Genomic DNA, 19,233 nt, shown 5'->3' with positions numbered 1-19,233 from the left:
GTGGCCAGTTTTGTGGATGTTGCCAGGTTTGTGGGCAGGGCCAGTGCTGTAGGTATGTTCTGTGGGTGTGGTATGTTTTGTGGGTGTGTCCGGTGGGTGTAGGTGTAGTCTGTTTGAGCTGGTTTTGTGGGCATGGCCTGTATTGTGGCTGTGGGCGTTTTGTGGGCACCGCCTGTGTTGTGGGTGTGCTCTGTCTATGTTGGTATTATGGGAGTGTGGTCTGATTTGTGGGTGTGGCCTGTTTGTGTTGGTGATGTGGACTGTGGTGTGGGTGTGGTCTGTTTGCGTTGGTATTATGGGTGTGGCCTGTGTTGGTGGTGTGGCCTGTTGTGGGTGTGGCCTGCATTGTGGGTGTGGCCTATGGTGTGGGTGTGGTCTGTTTGTGTTGGTGGTGTGGCATTGTGGGTGTGGCCTGTGTTGTGGGTGTGGACTATGCTTTGGGTGTGGTCTGTTTATGCTGATATTGTGGGTGTGGCCTGCTTTGCAGGCAGGACCTCTGTTGTGGGTGTGGTCTGTTTATGCTGGTATTGTGGGTGTGGCCTGTGTTGTGGGTGTGGTCTGTTTGTGCCAGTTTGTGGGCATGGTCAGTTTTGTTGGCGGAAAGGCGTCTGGACGTCAGACAGACGTAAAAGATGGAGGAGAATCGGGCGTGTTGTAGTTATGTGGGTAACTCACATGCCCAAAGTTCTGCGATCTTTTAGGCCATGTGATTGGTTTGTGGCTGGATTTCGTGCGACTCTGGTCATGAATGGGGAGGAAACTCCAGACCCTGATGTCTGGTGGTATTGCTGTCAGGGACACAACCTATACGTCTACTGAAATAACATTCTCTCCAAGTCACCTCCAGACAACCTCCTGAGAGCAAACAGTCTTGTTGCCATTACTCGAGAAACAGGTCTGTCACAAGCAGTGACAGATACTGAGTGAATCACCCCAACTGCATGTACTCACATATAAACAACCTTACGCAGTGCTCACAGAATAGTCCCCACGTGTGTGCGCACAGATACAACCTTGCACAGTACTCATTCTGTTCCTCTGAATGATAACTAGGGCTTTTGCTTGTATTTACAAACCGTGTTGCAGCTCAGCCTCACACACACCAATCTCACAGAAGGGTACAGAAGAGATTTACTTGAATGGATGAGGGAATGTGGATAGACTGGAGAAGCTGGTGGTGTTCTCCTTGGAGCAGAGAAGGCTATGAGAAGTTTTGATAGTGGTGTTTAAAATCATGAAGGATTTAGATAGAGTGATTAAAGAGAAACTGTTCCCACTGGCTGAAGGGTCAGTAACCAGAGGGCACAGATTTAAGGTGATTGGCAAAAGAACCCGAGGGGACACCAGAGAGGAAAAACATTTTTACGCAACGAGTGATTAGTATTTGGAATGCACTGCATGATAGGGTTCAATAGCAGCCTTCAAAAGGGTGCTATTGAAATTAGATAAATACTTGAAGGAGAAAAAATTGCAGGAATATGAGGAAAGGACAAGGGAGTGGGACTAACTGGACCAACGCAGACTCGATGGGCTGAATGGCCCCCTTCTGTGCTATACTATTCTATGATCCTATGAAAGTAAAATGTGTTTAAACTCCTATATTCTTCTGTTTCAGCTCAAATTGAAATTATCCCGTGCAAGATCTGTGGAGATAAATCATCAGGAATCCATTATGGTGTCATTACTTGCGAAGGCTGCAAGGTAGGCTGAACCCTGTTTCTACAGAGTACTCGGGGTCTTTGAGCAACTGTGCTGATAAAGAAAGTGCTGTGGATGTTGTGTATATGAATTTTCAAAAGGCTTTTGACAAAGTGCCACATTGGAGGCTTAATAAAATGAAAGCACAGGGTGTTAAAGGGAGTGTGGCAGCATTGATAGCAAGCTGTTTGCAAGAAAGAGAAAGAACTTGTACTTCATCAGCTGTGAAAGGCTTTATAAATGCTTTTGATATGGAGTCACTGTTGTAATGTAGGAAACGGGGCAGCCAAATTGTTCACAGCAAGCTCCCACAGACAGCAATGCGATAAATGGGCCGATAATCTGTTTTAATGATGTTGGTTGAGAGACAAATGGTGGCCGTGAACTGAGAAGGTAAAGTGTTAAGCAGATAGGTGTCTTCAAGTTAAGATAAACAGTGATAATTATTTTGCTTGGTTAGTGACATGGTCAAGAGGGAACAAATTTTAGACAACTATTAAACTATTTAAGTGGAAAATATTAATTTACACATTGAGTGTTTAGCGTGTGGAACTCTCTCTCACACTGTTGTTGAAACAGACCCCATCAATTCTTTTACAAGGAACTTAGAGCATTGTTCGTAAAAGAGGAATATTAAAGAGAGCGAGGAGTTGGATTAGTCCAGGTTACTCGTGGAGAAAACACTTGATGGATAGGCACTGCATGAAGCAAATATTTTACAAGCAGAATTGCATGTACTATCTACTTTTACTTCAAAGATTCTTCATTTAAATTATCTGATCATTCAAAATTCCTGAGGCTGGATTTTCGGTTCTGCTCATTTTGGGGTGGTAATGACGGCAGGACGGTAAAGTTAGCGCCCAGGAACAGTTTGCGCCTCAGTCAGCAAAATTCATCAGCTGGGCCCCGAGTGTGGGACGGAGCGCTAAAGGAGGCTTCCACACTTCTCTTAAGGTGCTGGGCCAGCTGAGCATGCGAAAATCCCGAGCTAAACAGTCGGCCTCGGAGCGCTGTAAGAGAGGCCTGGGGGGAGAAAAAACCTTAAGAAAAAACACCAAAAACATCCCCACTAAATAACTCTCGACACCACAACATGAATTGCAAACAATAAAAAATAAAAATCAGTCCCACTTAGGTGTATTATGTATAGAAGAACTCCACGAGCCTGAGTACTGTGAGCTAAACTTAGTGTGACCTTAGTCTTCTGATATTACAACTCCAGAGTGCCTAAACAATATGGCAGCCAACCTTTTATACTGGCCCTGCACGTGTGTGCAGGTGACCATTAGGACTCCAACAGTCGCGCCCTCTGGTGGCAAGTATTACATAGTTGCATACATAACAAGGTGAACATTACTTACCTCACTGCGGCTGCTACAGCTCGGACTGCTCACTTTCCCAGGCAGTCCCAGCAGGGGCCGCTCTACAGATCGGGCGGCAGCCAAAAGTCGAGCCAGTGTCGCAACCAGGGGTGTTGCACACCGGCTCGCTTCTTCCGTGCCCTGTCGAAACCGGCACTGAAAGTCCTGGTGGGGCGCTGGAAGCTGGCCTCCCCGCCCAGAAGTGTTTACCACCGCCATTGCAGCCTCTGCGGGGCCTAACAGGGGCGGCAGAAGCCTGAAAATCCAACTCCTGCTTTCCAATGTTACTTACTTTACTCAATTCAAATTGATGAATAATTCAATTATTTTATCAGGAGATAATTTGAGCCATCAGAGATGTGCATTGGCAATCTTCTAATTGGTGCATCTTTGTACATATATGTTTAAACAGCAAGGTAGTTTTATGTTTGTTCATTTATGTACTGTTCAAGCATCAGGTACGTTTGAGTAAATTCCAAAACTCATCAAGTGCATCACCGCACACTCCGGTCGTGCTCAACAGCAATTCCGCACTCTGCTCAGTTTCCTTGGCTTGATGTCAAATCTCTGCAAAGGTACAAATCTCTGTGAAGGCCTCCTGTAAAATCAGCTCCTCCAGCCTCTCCCATATTTGAAGGTGATTCGATAGGACAGTCCCTCAGAAGGGTCACACCCCATTCATTAACTGGTTTTCTAACTCAGCGGCAGTAAGCACGGTGTACGGCAGAGTCACACAAGGTCATTTCATGGGTGAGATGGCTAAATTATTCCTGATTTCAGCTGAAGTAATGATTTGCCAAGGGCATTCCCTCTTAAATTGTTAGTTATTATTTGATACGTAATATATCTTGGGCACAAAAACCAGTGATATGCTGAGACTGGAATCCCCATCTTTTATGTGTTTCAACAGTGCACTGCAAGAAAGGCAAGTTTAGGAAGTTTCAACAAACACTTAGGCTGGAATTGCTGGCACTCAGAGGATAGGATCGGTGGCGAGTCAGCTGGTAAATTTTAAATGATTGACAGAGGTCGGGACCCGCCATCACACTACTTTCCCAGATGCTGGGTCTGCCAACGCTAAACAGACCCGACATGCAGCAGTGGGGAAGGCAATTTAGGTCATTATGACCTTGTTAAGAGCCTATTAAAAATAATTTTGAGCTGAACTTACCATTTTACCGTAGGGGCCGCAAAATCAAACCTGTTTAATATAAACTTTATCTTAATAAAACTCATGAAACTTTCCTCTAGCTCTTGAAATACATTTCATAAACTAACTGATCAGGAATGGCTAGAGGGTAAAAGATTTTTAAAAATTCCAATATTCAGTAAATTAGGTGCTACTGGTGCATCCTGGGAAATTAGATGCACATCTGCATTCAGCTCACAGTGTCACAGATTGGGGGGAGAATATTAACTCCAACCCAGGCTTTTGTGAGAGGCCAAGGCCTTCAAGTAAAAATATTAAATGACGATATTGGGAGACGAAAAAGACAATTCATTAGGTGAATTTAATCATGTTATTGTGAAGTAGATTTTTAATTTTCTTTTGTTTAAAACCTTATTGTAGATACAGAAATTTTCGTTACTGAAAAATAAGATAGTGGGCAATTTTTTTCCAGATAGCCTGGAGTGATTTTATATTGTGACAGCAGACACGACAAAATTGATTGGGAAATTTGGCATAGGAATTTACAATAGAAAAAAAGACAATTGTGACAAAACAGGAAGTGGGTGGGCGGGCCACTAAAGTTTTTTTTCATATATACTAGTCGATTACAAGGACCAAGTGTAATAAACTTCTACACGTGGTAAGGGTGTAATTACAGTGCAACAAGTAGTTTACTCATGTAACATAGCAATTTATAATGGAACAGGAGGTGTATAATAGTGGAGTGCGTCTATGTGTACTAACTGAAAGGCAGCCGTTTCTCTGATTGGCTCTCCATTTTCACATAACCTGTTGCTAATTGGAGGATAAGCCACACCCTGAAGTTCCTCTGGAATGTGTAACTGGAACTGCCCAACCCAAGTTCTGAGTGACTTTCGAATTTGTAATTCGATCCATTTTGACTTCAGAAGCCACAGAGGATAGATCTCCCCAAAAGCCACCAAGTTCCAGCTGAAGTCCATTACCCCAGCGCAAGTGCATCCCTCCGCCAGCTGAAGACCCTCATCCCAGCACGTTATTATTTTTTTAATTATTATTTTTTAACTTTTTCTGTCTATCTCTTTCACCTCTCTCTCTCTTAACCCCATCTTTTTTTATCAATATTTATTTTGCTTTCTGTACTGATTTAAATTTGATTTATACTTCCTAGTTTAGACTCTGTGGTTCAGTGAGGATTATTTAATTTGATTGGATGATGAGACTCACTGTTGCTTGTTCAGCTCACATACGTCACAGATGCCCTGTAGATGGGGAGGGAGGAGGGGGGATGGTGGGGGAGAGGATCGAAGAAGCATTGGATCAGACGTCCGATGACAGCAAGTCTCTGCTTAAAAACCATGAAAACTCTGTGGGCAGCTAGCTGTGCCTTTTCCGCTGACTGCAAAATCTGGGCCATTGTATTTTTAAAAATAGGCTGTGTGCGTTTTGAACAAAACAGACTAAAGTGATTACACAACCGCTGCAGTTTGTTTGCAGTCTACAAACTCACCAGAGTCCTTGGGGACAAAATTTGGTTATGCCCCGTTTGGGGGTGGTAACTGAGGAGAGACGGGATTACCTGGGGACTTCCTGCCCCGGCCGCGAAATTTCAGGTTTCCGCCCCCACAGGAAGTGGAGTGCAATGTCATGCGCGCCACTTCCTTTTGGGGCGGGTCCGAGGGCACTACGCGGGCAGCTTCGGGAGCCACGTAGCGCCCCTCACATTCTGTTAAAGGGAAAGGGCGCTGCGGACTCTGCAGGCCGTTTGAAGGTCTCCACTGGGCCATGAAAGCGAAGGGGTGCCATGGTCCGGACCCCACGAAAGGAGCGGCGAATGGCCCTACTGGTAAGGGGGGGTGCAATTAAAGATGATGGCGTGTGGCGCAGCGCACCTCCCCTTTAATGTTCGCCCCGTGATGGGTGACCGACCCGGTTCACAATCCGCAGGGCGGAAAGGGGTCACATTTTTAGCTTACACAACAATCTGTGGAAACTGTGAAGAGGACTGCAAGTGACTTCAGGAGAACACAGACAGGATAGTAAATCGGGCAGAGAGATGCAAGGTGATACATTTTCAAAAGATCAATTACGGAGAGCACATATACATTAGATGGTAAAACTTTACAATGAGTAGAGGAGCAGAGAGACCTGGATTAAAAACTGGATAGAATATTCCAGTGCTCTCCTGGCCGGCCTCCCAACTTTAATCCTCCATAAACTTCAGCTCATTCAAATCTCTGCTGCCCGTGTCCTAACTCGCACATCTGATCTAGCGAGGTGCCCTGTACAGGGAATCTGTGCTGTGTGTGAGCAGGTAAAGAAAAAGCAAGGCTCATCAACCAATCAGACTAAGTCCCGTTCACCCATCACCCCAACGTTGGTTCTCGATCCGGCAACACCTCCATTTTAAAATGATCATCCTTGTTTTCAAATCCCTCCATGGCCTCACCTCTCCCTATAACCTCCTCCAACCCTTCAAGATCGCTACACTCCTCCAATTCTGACCTCTTGTGTATCCCCAATTTCTATCGACGCACCACTGGGAGCCATGGCTTCAGCTGCCTGGGCCCTAAGCTCTGGAATTCGTTTCCTAAACTGCTCTCTTCTCCTTTAAGATGCTATTTAAAACCTACATCTCATCTGTCATAACATCTCTTTATGTGGCTCAGTGTCAATTTCTGTTTGATAATGCTCCTGTGAAGAACCTTGGGACTTTTTACTATGTTTTAGGTGCTATATAAATGCAATTTGTTGTTGTTGTAGAAGGGAGGAACCAGAGAGTAGGAATTAAGGGCAGTTTTTCAGAGAGGTTGGAAGTAGGTAGTGGTGTCCCACAAGGGTGAGTTCTGGAGCCGCTTCTGTTCACTGTGTATATTAATTTTGATTTAGGGCCAGAGTGAGTGGTCTTCGAATTTACGGATAATTCTGAGCACCAAATATTGGTGGAAAGTGAGGTGGTACATTTTGTTTTCGAAAAAGTAAAAGTGATCATTCTATTTTGAATGGGGGGAGGCTGGGTGATGAGGGGGGAGCGGGGGGTTTGGGGAGTTTAGGTTTACAAGTGGTTTAAAAGTGGCACCTCAAGTGGAGAAAGCCATAAGAAGCTCATGGAATCCTGCGATTTATGGCAAGAGGTAGAGAATATAAAAGTGCAGATGTAATAGTGAATCTATATAAAACCTTAGTAAGCCCACAATTGGACAACTGTGTGCAGTTTTGGGGGTTATATGAAGAACGCTGAGGCAATGGAGAGGGTACAGCGCTGATTCACTAGGATGCTGCCTGGCATAAGGGAAATACAAATAAGAAATAAAATTATGGACTGTTTTTGTTAGAACGGAGGAGATTAAACATAGAATTACATAATATTTACAGCACAGAAACAGGCCATTTGGCCAGAGATTATGCTCCACAGGAACCTCCTCCCAGCCTTCTTTATCTCACCCTATCAGCATAACCCTCTATTCCATTCTCCCATGTGTTTATCCAGCTTCCCCTTAAATGTATCGATGCTATTCGCCTCAACCACTCCCTGTGATAGTGAGTTGCACATTCCCACCAATCTCTGGCTAAAAAAAAGTTTCTCCTAAATTTCCGATTGTATTTATTTGGGGGATTTGGGGGTTCAGCTTTACAAGACATGAAAAGCAGAACCTCAAGTGGATGAGGCCATAAAAGCTCATGGATATCTGGGTTTTATGGCAAGGGGCAAAGTTAGAGGTGTTTAAAATTATGGGATGGGACAGAGCAAATAGAAACAGACTGTTTCTAGTTATTGGTGATCTACAACCAGGAGACAGATATAAAATTCACTAATATATTTAAGACAGACAACAGAAGAAACTGTTTTTCCACAGAGAGCTGTGAGATTGTGGAATGCACGAGCAGAGTTAGTGATTGAACCAGAGATCAGGCCAACATTTGACAATAGGTTGGACAGGCGGTTGAAGGATTGGGGAGTAAAGAAATATGGGAACAGGGCAGGATTATGGGATCAGACTACTGCTCATGTGGATGATAAACACTAACACAGTGTTGGGCTGAATGAGCTGTTTCCGTGTTGTTGCTGCCAGGTAAGTCTATGTAAAAGCTAAGAAAAGGCAGCCTCGCTGCAGGGTCACGGCATTGGGCCTCCTGCTGAGCACATAGCCTGAAGCAGCACATTCATTGCTCAGCTGTGCACTGAAGTCATTCAAATCAGCAGGCAGTACCAAAATATCATGCTGCATGCGATTGTTTATGGACACGAGCGGTTCTCGCCCCGCGCTGGTACCACCCGTTTTCGGGCCTTATTGAATTTCAAGGCCAAGTCGTTGTTGCCAGCTGCTTTAACAGTACCTTAGATCCAGCATTTTTCCCAGGCTCCCTACTCTTTGGCCTATGCTTGTTGTGTGCCTCCACATGCACCCGGTACCCAGGAGGAAGCTGTGTGGCCCTGCACCAAGTACTCAGCTCACAGTCTGTGCTGGAAGTGGGAGATTAACTCTTTATCTGTGAGAAATGCCACAAGAGATAAACTAAAGAAAGAAACCTTGCACTTCTACACCACCTCGAACCACCTCAGGACGTCCCAAAGTGCTTTACAGCCAATGAAGTACTTTTGAAGTGTAGTCACCACGGTAATGTATGGAACACAACAGCCAAATTTGTGCACATCAAGGTCCCACAAACAACGTTATAATGAGATGTGTTTCAATGATGTTGATTGAGGGATAAATATTGTCTGGGACACCAGGGAGAACACCCCTTCTCCTCTTCGAATCTTTTAGATTTTTTACATCTTTTACATCCACCTGAGAGGGCAGACGGGGCCTCAGTTTTATGTCTCATACTGCACTGGATTGTCAGCCTAGATTACGTACTCAAGTCTCTGGAGTGAAGTTTGAACCCACAACCTACTGACTCAGAGGCAAGAGTCTACCACTGAGCCACCGCTGATACCTAAGTAGTTAAGTAAAATCAGTGAAAACAAAATTAAAACGAATATTAGGAAAAACCGTTTCACTCAAAAGCTGAGAAATGTTTGGAATCTTTGAAATTGGGCAGTGAAGGTAAAGCACAGTGGGGTTGTTGGAAGTACAGTTGCTGGGGACATGGGTCAGGGTCCTAGAAGGATGAGCTTCGATGGACTTTCCTCGTCCTTGCCTCTTATGTTTTTGTCCTCTGTTAGTCTGGGCAGGAAGGGTGTGCAAGATCCTGATATTGTTGTCACTGTATCAACACGCAGATTTAATGCAACCAGAATGATTTACTGAGGCATGTTGGTAAAGATGAGTAGAGATGATAAATCACTTCACTGTACTAAGAATAAACTCGCCCGCTTGTCATGGGCTATTCTCTTGCAAATGCGCAAGTGCTGCGCTTTCAAAAGCATCTTGGCAGCTGTCAGCTGCTTTTGTCCTAATTAAACAGCTAGTGACTAACTAATTAAAACATATGGGCCTATTGGGGCAGAGCTCTATGATAATTAGCTGTTAGTGTCAATTCATTTAGCTAATATCATCAGTTTACCAAACAATGTCAACTTTTAACCCGTCCTTTATCTGATCCGAGCTCTGCACTTGCCCAATCTGGTGGCTACTCTTTCTGTGGCGATTCCGGCCCATATGTTCAGACCCCAGCTCTCTCTATCCGGATTGGCTGTTTCTGACGTGCTGTGCACTGATCCCACTGACTATCTGCAGAAATCAAAATATGGGAGTTAAAAACTAGGGACCTAATAAATCCAATCGAGAATTTAAGAGAAATCTCTTTACCCAGAGAATGGTGAGAATGTGAAACTCGCTACCACGTGTGCTAGTTGAGGTGGGTAGCATTGATGCATTTCAGGGGAAGCTAGATAAGCACATGAGGGAGAAAGGAATAGAAAGTTATTTTCATAGAGTGAGATGAAGAGGGGTGGCAGGAGGCTCGTGTGGAGCATAAACACCAGCGTAACCCAGATGGGCCGAATGGCCTGTTTCTGTGCTGTAATATAGGAGTAATTGTAAAAAATCACACTCCTGAGGCATAACTGTTTCTGCTGGGAGCACACATCAGAAAATCGGGTGCTTTCTCCCTTAATTTTCCAGGGACCGCAGCAGTTGAGTGATGAATGCAGCATAGGCAGGGTAGAGGAGTTGTTGGGGAACTTGGAATTGGAGCAAGGAGACAGGACAGCGAGACCAGGTTCAAGCAGGGACCAACCTGAGTCAGTTCCCTGTGATCTGACCACGAGCAGCAGCAAAGTCCAGGGCATCAGGCAAGGTCAGAGGTCAGAGCGGTCCTGAGTCCAGGAGTGCAAGCATTCTTGGGACTGCCTGGAAGAGTGGTGGATGCAGAAACCCTCACCACTTTTAAGAGATGGTTGGATGGGCACTTAAAGTACCGTAACCTGCAGAGTTACGGACCTGGAGCTGGTAATTGGGATTGGACTGAATAACCTCTTGGCCGGCGCAGATATAATGCTAAGTATTGCAGGGAATTGAATACGGCCAAGGTGATCTCCTGGACTAGTTTCGATCGCCTGGATGGGCCAGAGAGGAATTTTTCTAGATTTTTTCCCCCAATTGGCCTGGGTTTTTATCTGGTTTTTGCCTCTCCCAGGAGATCACATGGCTCCGGTTAGGGTGGAGTATAGAATGTTTCAGTGTAAGGGGTGTCGCAGTTGTGTGAGGCGGACTGGTTGGGCTGGGTGCTCTACCTTTCGACGTTGTTCATTGTTCATAGGTTTATATGTAACCTTCAGGTACCTGCTGACCAAGGGCCGTGTTACTCTTTGTCGGCCGGCGCAGACACGATGAGCTGAAGTGGCCTCCTTCTACGCTGTAAATTTCTATGTTTCTATGAGTCTGGGAGTGGTGGCATTCCTGGGACTGAGTTCGGGAATGCATAAAAAAGTGGGTGATGCATGGTCTGAGAGAGTGAAGGAGTCTGAGGGTCAGAGTGAAGGAGTTAGAGAGAGTGAGGATCAGAGTGAAGGAGTCTGAGGGTCAGAGTGAAGGAGTCTGAGGGTCAGAGTGAAGGAGTTAGAGGGAGTGAGGGTCAGAGTGAAGAGTCTGAGGGTCAGAGTGAAGGAGTTAGTGGGAGTGAGGGTCAGAGTGAAGAGGCTGAGGGTCAGAGTGAAGGAGTCTGAGGGTCAGAGTGAAGGAGTTAGAGGGAGTGAGGGTCAGAGTGAAGGAATCTGAGGGTCAGAGTGAAGGAGTCTGAGGGTCAGAGTGAAGGAGTTAGAGGGAGTGAGGGTCAGAGTGAAGGAGTCTGAGGGTCAGTGAAGGAGTCTGAGGGTCAGAGTGAAGGAGTCTGAGGGTCAGAGTGAAGAAGTTAGAGGGAGTGAGGATCAGAGTGAAGGAGTCTGAGGATCAGAGTGAAGGAGTCTGAGGGTCAGAGTAAAAGAGTCTGAGGGTCTGAGGGTCAGAGTGAAGGAGTCTGAGGGTCAGAGTGAAGGAGTCTGAGGGTCTGAGGGTCAGAGTGAAGGAGTCTGAGGGTCCGAGTGAAGAAATCTGAGGGTCAAACTGAAGGAGTTAGAGCAGTGGTGGGCAAAATACGGGCCATATGCGGCCCGCCAAGTCATTCTATCCGGCCTGTTGGATGGGACAGACATAGAACGCAAGCCGGAGCTCGAGCTGCACATTTGTCTGTGCACTTTCACTTCTCATGGGTCAGAACCGAACTGCAGCCAAGGAAAAAACAAAGTAATACTTCATTAAAATTAACAATTCGCAAAAGTGATTCTCCCAGCCAGATCTTAAAAAGATCTGTTCCATGATTCTGGGCCCCAATGGTGGACATCCTTACCCAGAATACACTGTGTACTGACTATGCCCTATCCATTTTAGAGTGGAGTCATGGCTGCTCATCTCCATGCATCTTTCACTGGAGAAAGTGACTGGCGCTGCATCTTTCCTCTTCCAGTACCCAGAGAATTTCTCATCTGGCATCTTTGGGATGGCAATAGTAATCTTTGCAGAGGGACATAAGGATGACTGAGGTCGGAAATTGATGCTGACACAAGGAACAGTTCTATTCTACAGCACTGATTTACAGAGACCTCAAGATACCACATTTTCAACTTTTATCTTTGATTCATTTCTAGGCAGTATCGAATTAATGTTGTGAATTTAAAGATAGCATCTGACTACTATCTGAATTTATGTTTATGTAATGTTTATGTTTATGAAATGTTCCCTCTAATTATTTTTCGCGCGCGGGCCATTTAAATTTGCTGTGCGACCGGCAACTATGCAGCTGCACATGCGCAGTGTCTCTTCCAGAGGCAGGAGCTGGGGAGCGGCCTGCACGGGACCGTGCGATTGGTGGGCGACCGTGCGGCCACGTGTCTTGGGAGAACATTGGTGGGCGGACCTCATCAGCTTGCCAAAATTTGTTAAGTGGCTCTCCAGCCCAAATAATTGCCCACCCCTGAGTTCAAGGTCAGAGTGAAGGAGTTAGAGGGTGTGAGGGTCAGAGTGAAGGAGTTAGAGGGTGTGAGGGTCAGAGTGAAGGAATTCGAGGGTGTGAGGGTCAGAGTGAAGGAGTTAGCGGGTCAGAGTGAAGGAGCTAGCAGGTCAGAGTGAAGGAGTTAAAGGGTGTGAGAGTCAGAGTGAAGGAGTTAGCGGGTCAGAGTGAAGGTGGTGGAGGGTCAGAGTGAAGGAGTTAGAGGATCTGGGGGTCAGAGTAAAGTAGTTAGAGGGTCAGAGTGAAGGAGTTAGAGGGTCTCAGAGTCAGAGTGAAGGAGTTAGAGGGTCTGAGGGTCAGAGTGAAGAAGTCTGAAGATCACAGTGAAGGAGTTAGAGGGTGTGAGGGTGTGAGGGAGGATCAGAGTGAAGAAGAGGTGTGAGGGTCAGAGTGAAGGGTTCGAGGGTGTGAGGGTCAGAGTGAAGGAGTTAGAGGGTCTGAGGGTCAGAGTGAAGGAGGTGGAGGGTCAGAGTGAAGGAGTTAGAGGGTCAGAGTGAAGGAGTTAGAGGGTCTCAGAGTCAGAGTGAAGGAGTTAGAGGGTCTGAGGGTCAGAGTGAAGGAGTCTGAGGGTCAGAGTGAAGGAGTTAGAGGGTGTGAAGGTCAGAATGAAGGAGTTCAAGGGTGTGAGGGAGGGTCAGAGTGAAGGAGAGGTGTGAGGGTCAGAATGAAGGAGTTAGAGGGTGTGAGGGAGGGTCAGAGTGAAGGAATTAGCGGGTCAGAGTGAAGGAGCTAGCAGGTCAGAGGGTCAGAGTGAAGGAGGCGGAGGGTCAGAGTGAAGGAGTTAGAGGATCAGAGTGAAGGAGTTAGAGGGTCTGAGGGTCAGAGTGAAGGAAGCGGAGGGTCAGAGTGAAGGCGATAGAGGGTCAGAGTGAAGGAGTTAGAGGGTCTCAGAGTCAGAGTGAAGGAGTTTGAGGGTCAGAGTGAAGGAGTCTGGGGTCAGAGTGAAGGAGTTAGAGGGTCTGAGGGTCAGAGTGAAGGAGTTAGAGGGTATTTGGAATAAGGTGGATGAATTAATTGCGTAGATAGCAGTTAACGGATACGATGTGATTGGCATCACGGAGACATGGCTCCAGGGTGACCAAGGCTGGGAACTCAACATCCAAGGGTATTCAGCATTTAGGAAGGATAGACAGAAAGGAAAAGGAGGCGGGGTGGCGTTGCTGGTTAAAGAGGAACTCAATGCAATAGTAAGGAAGGACATTAGCCTGGATGATGTGGAATCGGTATGGGTGGAGCTGCGGAATTCCAAAGGGTCGAAAGCGTTAGTGGGAGTTGTGTACAGACCACCAAACAGTAGTAGTGAGGTTGGGGACAGCAAACAAGAAATAAGGGATGTGTGCAATAAAGGTACAGCAGTAATCACGGGCGACTTTAATCCATATATAGATTGGGCTAACCTAACTGGTAGCAATGCAGTGGAGGAGGATTTCCTGGAGTGTATTAGGGATGGTTTTCTTGACCAATATGTCGAGGAACCAACCAGGGAGCTGGCCATCCTAGACTGGGTGATGTGTAATGAGAAGGGACTAATTAGCAATCTTGTTGTGCGAGACCCTTTGGGGAAAAGTGACCATAATATGGTAGAATTCCTTATTGAGATGGAGAGTGACAAAGTTCATTCGGAAACTAGGGTCCTGAACGTAAGGAAAGGTAACTTCGATGGTATGAGGCGTGAATTGGCTAGAATAGACTGGCAGAGGATACTTAAAGGGTTGACGGTGGATAAGCAATGGAAAACATTTAAAGATCACATGGATGAACTTCAGCAATTGTACATCCCTGTCTGGAGTAAAAATAAACCTGGGAAGGTGGCTCAACCATGGCTAACAAGGGAAATTAAGGACAGTGTTAAATCCAAGGAAGAGGCATATAAATTGGCTAGAAAATGCAACAAACCTGAGGACTGGGAGAAATTTAGAATTCAACAGAGGAGGACTAAGGGTTTAATTAAGAAGGGGAAAATAGAGTTCGAGAGGAAGCTTGCAGGGAACATAAAAACTGACTGCAAAAGCTTCTATAAGTATGTGAAGAGAAAAAGATTAGTAAAGACAAACATAGGTCCCTTGCAGTCGGATTCAGGTGAATTTATAATGGGGAACAAAGAAATGGCAGACCAATTGAACCAATACTTTGGTTCTGTCTTCACAAAGGAAGATACAAATAACCTTCCGAATGTACTAGGGGACAGTGGGTCTAGTGAGAATGAGGAACTGAAAGATATCCTTATTAGGCGGGAAATTGTGTGAGGGAAATTGATGGGATTAAAGGCCGATAAATCCCCAGGTCCTGATAGTCTGCATCCCAGAGTAGTTAAGGAAGTGGCCCTAAATAGTGGATGCATTGGTGATCATTTTCCAACAATCTATCAACTCTGGATCAGTTCCTATGGACTGGAGGGTAGCTAATGTAACACCACTTTTTAAAAAAGGAGGGAGAGAGAAAGCGGGTAATTATAGACCGGTTAGCCTGACATCAGTAGTGGGGAAAATGTTGGAACCAATCATTACGGATGAAATAGCAGCCCATTTGGAAAGCAGTGACAGGATCGGACCAAGTCAGCATGGATTTATGAAAGGGAAATCACGCTTGACGAATCTTCTGGAATTTTTTGAGGATGTAACTAGTAGAGTGGACAAGGGAGAACCAGTAGATGTGGTGTATTTGGACTTTCAAAAGGCTTTTGACAAGGTCCCGCACAAGAGATTGGTGTACAAAATCAACTCTGGATCAATTCCTATAGACTGGAGGGTAGCTAATGTAACACTTTTTTTAAAAGAAGGGAGAGAAAAAGCGAGTAATTATAGACCAGTTAGCCTGACATCAGTAATGGGGAAAATGTTGGAATCAATCATTAAGGATGAAATAGCAGCCCATTTGGAAAGCAGCGACAGCGAGTCAACATGGTTTTATGAAAGGGAAATCATGCTTGACGAATCTTCTGGAATTTTTTGAGGATGTAACTGGTAGAGTGGACAAGGGAGAACCAGTGGATGTGGTGTATTTGGACTTTCAAAAGGCTTTTGACAAGGTCCCGCACAAGAGATTGGTGTACAAAATCAAAGTGCATGGTATTGGGGGTAATGTACTGACGTGGATAGAGAACTGGTTGGCAGACAGGAAGCAGAGAGTCGGGATAAACGGGTCCTTTTCAGAATGGCAGGCAGTGACTAGTGGGGTGCCGCAGGGCTCAGTGCTGGGACCCCAGCTCTTTACAATATACATTAACGATTTAGATGAAGGAATAGAGTGTAATATCTCCAAGTTTGCAGATGACACTGGGTGGCGGTGTGAGCTGTGAGGAGGACGCTAAGAGGCTGCTGGGTGACTTGGACAGATTAGGTGAGTGGGCAAATACATAGCAGATGCAGTATAATGTGCATAAATGTGAGGTTATCCATTTTGGGGGCAAAAACACGAAGGCGGCAGACTAGAAAAAGGGGAGGTGCAACGAGACCTGGGTGTCATGGTTCATCAGTCACTGAAAGTTGGCACGCAGGTACAGCAGGCGTAAAGAAGGCAAACGGTATGTTGGCCTTCATAGCTATGGGATTTGAATATAGGAGCAGGGAGGCCTTACTGCAGTTGTACAGGGCCTTAGTGAGGCCTCATCTGGAATATTGTGTACAGTTTTGGTCTCCTAGTCTGAGGAAGGATGTTCTTGCTATTGAGGGAGTGCAGCGAAGGTTCACCAGACTAATTCCAGGGATGGCTGGGCTGTCATATGAGGAGAGACTGGATCAACTGGGCTTTTATACATTGGAGTTTAGAAGGACGAGAGGGGATCGCATAGAAACATAAGATTCTGACAGGACTGGACAGATTAGATGCAGGAAGAATGTTCTCGATGTTGGGAAGTTCAGAACCAGGGGACATAGGCTTAGGATAAGGGATAGGTCATTTAGGACTGAGATGAGGAGAAACTTCTTCACTCAGAGAGTTGTTAACCTGTGGAATTCCCTGCCGCAGAGAGTTGTTGATGCCAGTTCATTGGATATATTCAAGAGGGAGTTAGATATGGCCCTTACGGTTAAGGGGATCAAGGGGTATGGAGAGAAAGCATGATCTTATTGAATGGTGATGCAGGCTCGAAGGGCCGAATGGCCTACTCCTGCACCTATTTTCTCTGTTTCTATGTTTCTATGTGAGGGTTAGAGTGAAGGAGTTGAGTGTGAGAGTCAGAGTGAATGAGTTAGAGGGTGTGAGGGTCAGAGTGAAGGAGTTAGAGGGTGTGAGGGTCAGAGTGAAGGAGTTAGAGGGGTTGACTCTGGGAGTGAATGTGTTCCTGGGTTGTGGAGGGGAGGGGAAGTGTTTAGGGTTCAGGGCCTTGACAGAGTTTGGGATCAAGACTGTTCAGACCAGCTGGGCCTGTCCTGTTTAATATGTTGCATGTTTGCACAATTCAAGTATTTGGCTCGAGACTTTCTAGCTGCTCTATTTGTTTTCTCTCATTGCTGAGACCCATCTCCCTGTGACCCGAGAAAACAAATGGGAAGACCATCCACTGCTTTACCTGCTGGGGCTACCCATACCTCACACAATCTTACTCAACTATGGAAAGTAACCAGAGTTTACAACATCAAACTTTGATTCAGACTTTGACTAAAAGTGCATTGATTAAGTGCAAGACAACAATGAACGAGAACGTAACAAAAATATATTTGCAGTGGAAACTATATCTGGCTCCTCAAAGGTAAACAACAAATATGTGCTGTCCCTTTATTAAATTCCTTCCTATTCTTTTGAATTAACAAACTATAGACACAGAAGGGGTTATTTTATCTTCCGGATAGTCGCCCTGTTGAATGAGTGTGCTGACTGACTGTGGGGTGCAGCGCAAGCCCCGTTCATTCTCATGTCCAAGCCTCAGTGGTGAGCTGGGAAACAGGTGCCCAGAGGCAGCTGATGGAATTTGGGCCGTGCAATGTCGGGTGGTCCGGAGGCTGGGGTGATGGGGCGTGGAGGAGTCCAGGGTGGCAGAAGCCCAAACAAACTATTTATTTGGGATTCAGAGGAGCTCTCCTGCTCTACCTGGCGCCTCATAAATATGTTTCTTTTACTTACTTTGGGGAGCCTCCATTTTTGCTCCAACTGCTTCTACAGAGCAGAGTGCCCACATCAGCCAAGAGGCACCTCCGGGCACAGCGAAAACTCCAGACATTCTGCCCCAATACACTGTGAAAATGGTGTTCGGATCAAAGAAATCTAATTGGAGCCCCATTAGCACAAATTCACAAGGCTCCCTCCTGAGTCAACCACTCAGCTTTAAAACTGTTGCAGGGTAGGGAAAGAGCTTTAATTTTAACTCCATCGGGAGCAAGAAGTTAAAATCCCCCTGAGTGAACGCTTTCTATTTCTGCACTGTGGACGTGCACTGCTCCCCTAACCCTTGAAGATTCAAAACCAACTTCCCCTTCCACCCCAAATTGAACAATACAACTCACTTAAACGCTCCTGAAACTATTGTTGGAGAGTGTAAGGTTATGCACTTTGGCAGAAGAAATCGGAGAACAAATTATTATTTAAATGGAGAAAAATTGCAAAGTGCTGCAGTACAGCGGGACCTGGGGTATAAAAGCAGTTACAGTTATACAGGGTAAACTTAGAAATACTGCGTGCAGTTTTGGTTTCCATATTTAGGAAAGGATATACTTGCTTTGGAGGCAGTTCAGAGAAAGTTCATTAGCTTGATTCCTGAGATTAGGGGGTTGACTAATGAGAAAAGGTTAAGAAGGTTGTGTCTCTACTCATTGGAATTCAGAAGAATGAGAGGTGATCTTATCAAAACATAAAAGATTATGAGGGGGCAGAGAGGATGTTTCCACTGATAGGGGAGACTAGAACTAAGGGCATAATCTTAGAATAAGGGGCCACCCATTTAAAACTGAGATGAGAAGGAATTTCTTCTCTGAGGGTTGTAACTCTGTGGCATTCGCTGCCTCAGAGAGCTGTGGAAGCTGAGTCATTGAATACATTTAAGACAGAGATGGACAGTTTCTTAACCGAAAAGTGGTTATGGGAAGCGGGCAGAGAAGTGGAGCTGAGTCCATGATCAGATCAGCCATGATCTCATTGAATTGCGGAGCAGGCTCGAGGTGTTGTATGGCCTATTCCTGCTCCTATTTTTTGTGTTCTTATGTACTGCCAATGGCTCCTAGGAATTAAATAACAGACAAATTAATCGTCCTCACTGCTCAATAAAATGATTGGAATATTAAATCAAATCTAAAAACACAAGCTCTTTGGCGTTACACTTAAAGGCTGGACCAATATCGGGTGCAGTCTAATCGCAACTCATGATTGACACAGGATTTTTTCACTACTTAAAGGAGAGGTTCATTAATGCTGCAGCATCTCATTCTCAGCAGCTGCCTCAACAATCATAAGAAGGACAAGGAGAAGGAGCACTTATTTACAAATCCTCATGGCAGATTGCCGCCCCAGCGAAAGAGCCCACAGGTTTTCCCATGAAGCTTTGGAGGCATTGGTTTTAGTGCCGGAGAGAAGGCGGGCAGTCCTGTACCCACCAACTGGCAGGAGGCCCTTCCACAAGTCTGCCGCGCTGTGGAGGGAGGTGGTACACCACATCATGGA

General features: G+C 45.6%; 1 protein-coding gene across 1 annotated transcript in view; it reads left to right on the top strand.

Annotated features, from left to right (window-relative positions):
- roraa (RAR-related orphan receptor A, paralog a) overlaps positions 1-19,233 on the top strand; it is a 112,617-nt gene that overhangs the window by 29,019 nt on the left and 64,365 nt on the right. Inside the window, exon 2 of the mRNA XM_070863969.1 lies at positions 1,599-1,701. Within this exon, the coding sequence (XP_070720070.1) occupies positions 1,599-1,701 (103 nt within the window). The remainder of the gene's footprint in view (positions 1-1,598; positions 1,702-19,233) is intronic.

The sequence above is a fragment of the Pristiophorus japonicus genome, chromosome 21, assembly GCF_044704955.1.
Source record: "Pristiophorus japonicus isolate sPriJap1 chromosome 21, sPriJap1.hap1, whole genome shotgun sequence".
Lineage (NCBI taxonomy): Eukaryota > Metazoa > Chordata > Chondrichthyes > Pristiophoridae > Pristiophorus > Pristiophorus japonicus.
The sequence above is the reverse complement of the archived record's forward strand: the minus strand, read 5'-3'. Positions and strand labels throughout refer to the sequence as shown.